Raw genomic sequence first — 10,251 nt, 5'->3', positions numbered from 1 at the left:
AATTTTTAATCTATAATTAGATTGTATTTATCAATACTAATGTCTGTTTATTAAATTATACCTGATGATTAAATTTGTAGTTATTGTAAACTTTGTTTGCTTAAGATTTTCTGATTATTGCTGCTAATTCTCATAAGCTTTAGTTTTTAACTATTAAATAGGAATAAATTATGTAACTAACTTATTTAATATGTATACATATAGTTAAATCTGCACAGAGTTTTAGTTTAAACTCAGATTTATTTTGACTTGAGATTTTTTCTTGTTTGTATTTATCAGTTTTTAACAGTAGTTTTATGCATTAATTTTTTGAAAAAATTAAGATACCTTATTATTAAATAATTAATATTAGATTATTTCTTAACGTAACTAGTGTAGTGCTATGTTAAAGTGTAGTGTTATGTTAAAAGGGTCAATACTATGTATAGTTTCCAGAATTTTAATATATAGAATAGCTAAATTATTTTAGAATTTTAAATTTCTAATTTTCATTTTAAAATGTGAGAGGAACAATTTTTTTTAGGTGTTATATATGAATTTATCTTAAAATCTCAGATTCCTATTTTATTCGATAAGAAAGTGCAACATGAATTTTTTTAGAATTCTTTAAAACATACTTATCCCATACATAAACTTTTATTTAACATTTATATTTATTAATCTATGTATTCACATAGGTGTTTAAATTTTACTTATTTAATAATATTAATTTCGCATGCATTTCAAGTAAATATAATTCAAATTTTTAAGAAATTTTTTAATTTAGAAACTTAACTCTTTGATGCATGTATACATATTTAGTTATAATATTTGGCAAATGTTACTGTTATCACTTTTTATAGAATAAAATTTGCATTTGACCGTCAGAATCAAATTTTTTTTAAATTACCTTCATAGTAATATTTTATTTGTTACAGTGAACGTAACATTCAAGTCATCCAAATTTATTTCATAATTTGGTTGTAAATATGTTTTAAGACCAGTCAACTCTTTTGTTTACATATTTTTTTCTTTTTTTTTTTACTTCCTATCATTTTAGCTCAAATTTATTGGCAAATTTACTATTTTAAAAACGTGTATCTTAAATGCTTTATAATTTTCACTAATTTATCTGACTTTATTCATGCTCCTTACATAACTTTTTAATTTGTTTTAAAATTTTCATTATTATTTACAATTAATAAGTTGTCTCAATATTATGAAAAAACAATTATTTAATATAATATACATATTTTACGAAAAATTAAACATAAATTAGAATTAACATTTTCCAAATAATAAGATTCACAAATTTCCAGATTATAACTACAATTTATATGGTAAATATTAAATACAAATTCTCCCAATCATACATACAAAAAGTTTTCATAATCATTTACAATTAATAAGCTACTCCAATTGATATCATAAAAAGAGATTAATATAATATTAATATATGCAACACTTTTTCTTGCCATTTCAGAGGTTAAATTCGACTCTATATTAATATATTCAAAGCTTTAATTGACCCTCTTTTAACTACATGAGAAATGCCATGTTGTTTGCTCCGTTCAAAACAAAGTTTGGAACGAGGAGAGCTAGTGACGTCGTTGATGACGTAGGACTAACCCTGTCTATTCGCGATCGCAACGCTTGAGTACGTCCTCTAGCGGGAGCCTGAAAATATCGGGCATATCCAACATAACCATTGGCAAAGACGGACGTCATTTTCTTAGCAACAAATAATAAGCCGAATATCCCGAAGGAAAAGGTAGAAGAACTTGAAAAAACTAACCAAAACATGCCAAACATTGAAGCAAAACATGCCAAGCACTTGAACAATTTCTCAATAATTTTTACCTTTCTTTTACCGATTTCATGATCACTTGCTGATACAGATGTGTGTTTTAATGTAAAATAATTTTTTCTGTCTTCAATTAATTACAAATTAAAGTGAAGTCAACATTGCTTCCGTTATTCCAATGAATAAATGCGAATTCAGAACGTACAGAACTGTAATAGTTATAGAATATTCTTCTTCTTTATAGAATAGTATATATTTCTGTATCTATATAATTCGGAAAACAACAATAAAGAATCATCCAAATTACTTGAAATAGTATCATTTGTGCTTATTATTAATAAATTTTTATCGCTTTCTTGATAAGTAATTTTTAGTTTTGAATGAATAATTTAAACTAGAATTCAGCTATTTTGTTTTTAAGCTACATATTCACAATCATATCGAGATCATACAATTATAAAATTTTGGTGTGTGATATGTTATCTAAAAGTAATGAAGGGATAAACTATGCATAGATTATTTGAAAATAAAATTTTCAAGCGAAGAACATTTCATTTGGAATTCTGCGGATTTCTAAAACAGGTGAGTGTTAAGATTTTATAATAAAAAATTTGCTTGTAAATAATATTTTTTCTTATTTGATGATAGTTCCCTACAGAATGGTTTTTTACGTCTGATTAAGAACTATAAGAATAAAAAGAAAGAAACAATATGAAAGTTTTTATTTCAATATAAGGAATTTTCGAAATCTTTTTTTATCCTAAGATATCTTTATTTTACTTTTTTTAGTTTATAATTTTTTGATAAAAATTGTTGTCAAAATACTTTTTTTTAAAAATTAAATGATATAACATAATGTGTTTACGTATACTTCTTGCATATTATCTAATGTTTGAAGTAATATGATTCAGAAAAGTATGGAATAAAAACTCGGTACTTACTTATTAACGCCACTGCCGCTGCAGATTTGACGGTTTTTAAGTGCCGTCAATTTACACTTGAAATTCTTGCAACAAATCATTTCTTTTTCTTAATGGCGGGCACCTGGGATGTATTGCCCCATGGGGCTCTAATGGAAAAACTGCTTCTCTCTTCTCGTTACCCAGTGGGCACCTGTGGATAAGCCACGGCGGTGGAGCAGCGTCGCCCACGTCACACAACCACAAACCCGTTCATAGGGCGAGAGCGGGTCGCATTTACACAAAGGAGAAAGGACATAAAACACACAGAGAGAGAAAGAAACATCCATGCCCTGAGCAGGATTCGAACCCACAACCATCGGATTCGCAGTCAGGCACGCTTACCACTCGGCCACCTGGTCGGCTTGTGACAAATCATAAAATAAAACACTTTATTTGAAATCAAAGTAGTCAATCGGATTTCAGTGGACAATGGGCCGATATAGAGTTCAGCATAGATTCAAAACAATCTCTATTTTCTTTCACCTTATGCTGTAGCCATATCAACTCTAATAAATAAGAATCCAAATGAAATAACATTTCCAAAACGTACGTTTACTAAGGTAAAGTTTCATGTCATGAGAATTGGTACTTTTTCGTTTTTTTCGATAAAATATTTCGCTCCTGAAAAAATAAAATGGCATCTTGTTTTGTTTTTGGCAAATCCCAAAGACGCATTTTTATAGCACTTAAAAAAGGCGTCAAAAAGAATTATTATTTTTTTTTGTTTCGTAAGCATTCTTTATTTTACGTTTTTGAGTTTCTAAATAATGATTTTCATTGAAACTTAAAATGTTTTAATATAAATTGTTGTCAACAAACTTCGTTTATAAAATTAAACTATATAAAATTATGAAGCTTTATGTCCTATTTTTTGTTCATTTCAATTTCTGAGGTAATATGATTCTTAAAACTATGGAATTTAAAGTTTAAATAGGCCTTTCATGTTATATCATAAAGTGCAGTGAAACTATTTCTTAGGCATTAGATTTTAACCCTAATAAGAAGATACATATTTTTTACTGTTTATTTACAAATATTTTTCCGATGTGTTTTGGATGTTCCTTCTCTAAAAAAAAAGGAATACAATTTTTTTCCCGCTTGCATAAGAAAGAATATTAAACGTTTTTCTTTTTTAAACTTAATAAGACGCAATAAAGAAGGAACGTTACAATGCTACTCGCTATATTAAAGACGTTTCCAGAACTCCTGAGTTACTGAATGACTGTTCATAAAGAAATCGCAGGTATTCGTCGCATACAACAACGCTCCCTATAGTTCGTTGCGATTGGGAATTTGTGAACAAATCGATACGAAGTAATAAACGCTTATTACTACCATCTGCCGAGAGTCGAGTGAATCACCATCAAGAATAAAGTGAATTAGAAATTTGGAGAGCTATAAGCGCGTAGCATAGTACTCGTCGCACCTACAATTTAATCAAATCCGACAACAATTTGTTTAAATTCCAGTGAATATAATAGAAATTAATTGATTTATTTATAGTTCTATTATAAATATTTCAATTAAAACTCTACCTAATCATTTCAGAGTTAGTAGCTAATAAGGAATTAATATAATATATTAATCTGAGAATTTACTCAAGCACCTTAATTGGTTCTTGTTTCAGTTTCATGCCCCAAATTATTTTAATTCACTACATTTTATTTTATCTTTTAGAGTTGAAAGAAATATTTTCATGATTTTCCTATTGTTATTATTTGATCTTAAAAACAAGTAAAATTTGTTTACTGTCGTTTTCAAAACATACTTTTGGTTTCTCTTCTTTTTCCCTTTTCTCCAGAGAAAAGCATTGATAAAATGACGCGCTTGCGCAGAAGTGTTACTTTCAGGTCAAGGAGAACTGTGGGATATCGTATGGTAATGACCATAATGAAGATGGTTAAGGCCATGTTTATATTGTAATGTTAAGGAGATTTTTTTGATTGAATGCGTAAAATTACGCAGTTCGTCAATTTTGAGAAAATTTCATAATGTGTTGAAGCATATTTAGTGAATTATTATTTTTTTTAACCTAAGCTGCCGCAGGCAGAAATGCCGCAATTTACAGGAACATTAAAATTGAAGATTTGTGAAGCGGTGGATTTACGTCCGACAGAATATGCTACTAGACATGCTACAGTTGTGGGAAAACAACAGCTAATGCTAATTGATCCTTATGTTGCAGTCGATGTCGACGAAATTCATGTCGATCGCTCCACAACCAAACAGAAAACATTCAAGCCGGTATGGAATGAGTTTTTTATGTCAGAGGTTCATGCAGGACAAATTTTGGGACTGACTGTTTTTCACGATGCGGCAATTCCGCCTGATGATTTTGTAGCTAATTGTAACATTTCATTTGATGAGCTTCTTCAGTCATCGAAAGAATCTGGCAAATATGAATCTGACGTTTGGGTTAGTATTTCATTAAGTAAATTGACTTAAATCTATTGTTTACTTATTCTCCCTATTCATCTTGTATTAAAAATCTTAAGAAGTTGCTTTATAATTTAATTATTAGTTGCTTTAGAATTAAATTGTTTTAATAATGAAGATAATTTGTGTGTATTATTTAATATAAGTCTGTCAGACAGATTTTTTTTAAACATTTCTCTGTTGACAAAAACACAATGGCCAAATTTTTTTTTATTTCCAAAACTTTCTACGATTTTCAAGTAATTAAGTCCTATTGTGCTTTATTATGGGGAGATTTCCGTAGTATGATCTGTGGGAGGTTAATCACCAAGTCTTGGCAACTTCTGGGCAGCAGCCCGCGAGAAACTAAAAAAAATAACAAACATTACAGAAGGGGACCAACTCAAAAGATATAACTCATGGCCATTTCCGGGCAAACATCTACGTGTTTTTTTTTTTTTTTTAATTTGTAAGTTTAAAATCTATTAGGCACTTTGGTGATTGTAGTTTTCATGACAGATCACTATATGGAAATATCCCCTTTATCATCTGTGTTTTTTTTTTTTTTACAGAAATTTGACATCCAAGCTTTCCTTAATGTATTGAATGTATTTGGCATTAAGTAGCTTAAGGATCTGCAAAAAGCTATGTCAAGTTAAAGAAATATTAGCAAGTTAACTTTTTAGCTCTATATTACCAAAAATTATGAATTTTCGATATTAGAATTATAGATTTTTATTATAAATCTGTTTGCAACTCATAATATTTGCTATTTGTAATTTGCTAACTTTCAAAAGAGTGCCATAAAAATTTCTCATATTTTCTTATGGTTGGTTGTCTTGTCCATGGATAGTCTATGGTGCCTAGGGCGGTCCACACAGCCTCATCTATCTGCAAGCAATTGTCTGCATAGAGGTCCTCTTCGGGGACAATTTGCTGTATTGCAGCCATTTTAGCAGGGCAGGTGAAACCATGATGAGGTCCCAGTTTGGTGTTGAGGCAGTTGTTGCAATTAGTGTTCATTCTGGTTCCATTCTCCTGAAGTGCTGGGTTGTCAGTCTTGTTAGGGTTTTGTAAGTTTTCTGCTGGTGTTCTACTAGGTTCCCCTATTTTTTATCTTTGAAACTGGATTTATGTCACAAAGCATGACAGAATGAAGAAATTCCTCATTTAGTTGTATCACTTCTTTGGCTAAGACCATAGCCTTGTTGCCATCTATGCCTATATGTGCCGATATCCATTAGATCAGTGTTCCCCACCCTAACCTTTTTATATCCGCGGACCTGTCAACGTTTGATAATTTTACCGCTCTCCGCTGGGGAGAGGGGGGACGTTGATTGTTTATATTTTAGATAATTTGGATTTAATAACTTTAATTTAATTGTACTTAAACATGCCTTCAAAATAAAATACAGTTACACCAAAAAATGAATATAAACTTACTAGCACGTTAAATCAGAACCCTGAGCATGTTTTTTTGCAGTGAGACACCTCCATCTGGGGGTAATCGGAGACAATGATACATTACAAACATTAAAAAATTTATGTCACTACCTTCGGGCCCCCCCCCTTTTTAAAAAATAAGTAACATTTTAATGGAACACAGATTTGGGTATAAGCCTAGGAATTTAAATTTAATTTCAATGAAATAGACTGCCCGGTACCATTTGATCTACTGACCGGGGATTGGGGAACACTGCATTAGATGATGCAGTGTTTATTTTGTTGGTTTGGTCCAAAGCAACATATTTATTATGAGTAATTCTTGAAAGATCTTGTTAGATTGCTTGGAAGGCAGCCTTAGAATCACTGAAGATTATTATGCCTCCAACCGCTGTATATGCTTCTTATCAGGGTTGGGTTTTTGACGTCAAAAAGTGGTTTTTGACATGACAAGGGTATAATACTGGTTTAAACCGTCAAAAACCCGTCAAAAATGTCAAAAACTGAAGTTTGCCAAGAAAATATATAAACTTCAAAACTACCAACAGTTGCCATGCATTATATTGAAATTTAATTATACTATAGGTAATCAGCAGGTTTTAAAATATTTTTTAATTAAAATTAAGGTAAAATAACAGATTTAAAATCTCAGAAATTTATATTCAAATGCATGTGCAGAAAAATTTTGCACAAAAATTGTTTAAATATTTATATTTAAAAAAATTTTTTTTTTCTTTTTGATACTTAAGAAAATTAAAAGTTTATTACTATGCATTTTTGACATATAAGGAACATATAACTAATATTTATAAGGAACTTACAAGTTATGTTGTATAAATACAAACTTGATACAAGATACAAGTGTATAAAAAATTTTTTTTAATGTTATACCGAATATCTTTATTATCCAGTATGTTAATTTGAATTTAAAAGTAGTTATATTTATGAATAATGATAAATATAATTCATATTGTTTATTATATTTATTTATAATTATTACACTTATCATTTTAAAACAATTTTTATCTCTTAATTTTTTTTTCTCCACTTGTATTAAGAATACAAATAATGCATATCTTGAAAGCAAGAAGTAATTATTCAACAGCTGAATATTTAGATATTCAACAAAACTATATAGTATTCAGCAAAATGAAATTCACAAGTATTTGGATAAACTAAATTTTCAGCATAGTAAATGAATAGGCTGAATATACTGTAAATCGACACTAACTACTCTGTGTATTTAACAGAAAGCACTTAAATTTGTATTGTCTTATGTTAAAAAGATTATTAAGAAGATTTAAAAGAATATTAAAAAGATTTTTCTTTAAAAGATGTCTAATGTACAAAACTGCTAATGTTTATCTTTAAAAATGTCTAATTTTTAGTATAATCTATACTATACACTAAATTTGGTTATAAATAAATTTCTTAATAATATCACTGCAGATTTTCAATAACACATGAAAATGAATACATAATATTACAAAAGATGTGAGCTTTCAAAAGTACAAGATTTTGGTTACTATTCAAAATATAAGTGTTTCTTCAAAATTTTAAATTTATTTTTTCTAGAACATATTTAGAAACACTATCCTTTATAAAAAATATATAAATTTTATGTATTAATTAAATTTCACATATGAATATAGGTTTTTGACATTTTCGACATTTTTGACAGTGAGGTTTTTGACGTGACGGTTTAAACTATGGTTTAAACTGTCAAAAACTGTCACATGTCAAAAACCTGCCAACCTTGCTTCTTATAGATGCTTATGGCTTTCGAGATGGTAGAGAAATCATATTTGTAGTTCGAGGCAATTTCTACTGCCCCAATTTTTTACTGTTTTGTGCTGCCATCTTAGAGAACAAAGTTTATCCCAGCTCCACCATTAATTAACATTTCGTCTGAAAATGCATCAGTGGAAGCCCAAACAAAGCCATTCTTTTAGTAGGACTCCATGGTCTTGATTTTTTAGCTTTGATGTTTAATAGCTAGGTCTTTTTTGGAGCAAGACTCTTGGAGATCAAGTATAATGGTAGTGTTCATATTTTTTTATACAGTAGGAAACCGATTATCCGGAACAATCGGATCATCGCTATTCCGGATAACTGATTTTTCCGGTTTTCTGAATCGCTACAAAAAGCCGTTTTTTTAATTGTTAAATCCAACTAAAAAAAAATATATATATTTGGAAATAATCTTAAAAAGAAGAAAAAACGATGAAGTAATACACTAATGATTATTTCCAAAATGATGGTAAGGTAAACATCTTTCAAAAAAGAAAGAAAAATCCTAAAATCTTATGAGGAAAAAAAAAATTTTTTTTTTTAAAAATGGAGGGAAAATTCCGGTTTTTTGGTTTTCCGGTTTTCTGATTTCCGGATAACAGGTTCTGTACTGTACTTGGTACATTTGGATATGCATTTAGAGGCTCTTACATATCGCTCATAAATAAGATTTGTAAACAATTTTACAAACTTGCAATGCAATTGAGAGGTTACACAAATATTATTTAGATAAAAGTCGGAAATGTAGCAAAAAATATTATGACATTAACATGCATTTGATTTAGATATGAAATATAAATCCATCCAATAAATTTTTAGAACGATCACTAATTTGGTGATTGATAATTGTTATTTTTTTATATAATTTCTAACAATTGGTATTAAAATTTATACTAAAAATGCTTTTGAGCTTTTGCCGAACATTATTGCTTTTGCCAAGCTAAAAAAGAAATAAATAAATAAAATTTAAAAGAAACATTAAAAAGTAAACACCAAAATTAGAAAAAAAAATTCTGACTGAAACTACTATTCTCTACAGGAAAATATATTTTTATAGTTTAACTTTTAAATCAATCGATCATATTTCATTCTATTTGAATTCATCATTTCAACAATAATCAATAAATATGCCTTATAAATTTATACCCAAAATCACAACTTGTTAGATGAATTCAAAATAAAACTGATATAGGTGATACGTTTGGATTCTCACACTGACATGAGTACATGACCAAAGACCAAACTACGTGTTAATGCTGTTCTAATTCAAAATAACGAACACAAACTAAGCAACATAAAGCAAAAAGGAGCATGGTAACAAAATTCAAGGAATAACAACGTTAAAACATTGTTCCATTGCTGTTGTCTGCCATCCAAAACTCCCCATGTATAGCACCTGCAGTTCTTTCTCTTCATATTACCTTTTCTGCTCTTGTTCTACAAGAACGTATTATTTCATCACCTGCAACATATCATGATTAATGAGATGTATGCCAGAACCAATTTTTTTTTTTTAATATTTCATCTCAAACACTCTCACTTGCTAACCTTTTTTCTTCTATCTATGCTTACCTTTTTTTTGCTCTCTCTCTCTCTCTATATATATATATATATACAGTGGAACCTCTGGAAAAAGGCCACACCTGCGTAGCAACCTCCTCTGTTTGCGACCTCTTTTGGGAGGCACAGAATTTTTTCTGGAAACTTTGTGTTGAAGAAAACCTTTAGGAGAGACCACCAAAACCTCTCCCAGGTACCAGGAAAACCTCTGCTCCAAATGTGAAAAGAGCCTCAGAAACATGAGAAAAAAAATCAAATCAAAAATATTAACAAAACAAATAAGTAGATTCAAATTTA

At 29.3% G+C, this 10,251-nt stretch overlaps 1 protein-coding gene across 1 annotated transcript in view; it reads left to right on the top strand.

The window, feature by feature from the left end:
• The first annotated feature begins 4,184 nt into the window (after positions 1 to 4,184).
• Positions 4,185 to 10,251, top strand: part of LOC107446459 (Protein kinase C) — a 39,186-nt gene continuing 33,119 nt past the window's right edge. Inside the window, exon 1 of the mRNA XM_016061126.2 lies at positions 4,185 to 5,160. Within this exon, the coding sequence (XP_015916612.1) occupies positions 4,798 to 5,160 (363 nt within the window). The 5' untranslated portion in view covers positions 4,185 to 4,797. The remainder of the gene's footprint in view (positions 5,161 to 10,251) is intronic.

The sequence above is a fragment of the Parasteatoda tepidariorum genome, chromosome 7 (assembly GCF_043381705.1).
Source record: "Parasteatoda tepidariorum isolate YZ-2023 chromosome 7, CAS_Ptep_4.0, whole genome shotgun sequence".
NCBI lineage: Eukaryota > Metazoa > Arthropoda > Arachnida > Araneae > Theridiidae > Parasteatoda > Parasteatoda tepidariorum.
Note: the sequence above shows the minus strand (reverse complement) of the source record. Positions and strands in the feature narration are given on the sequence as shown.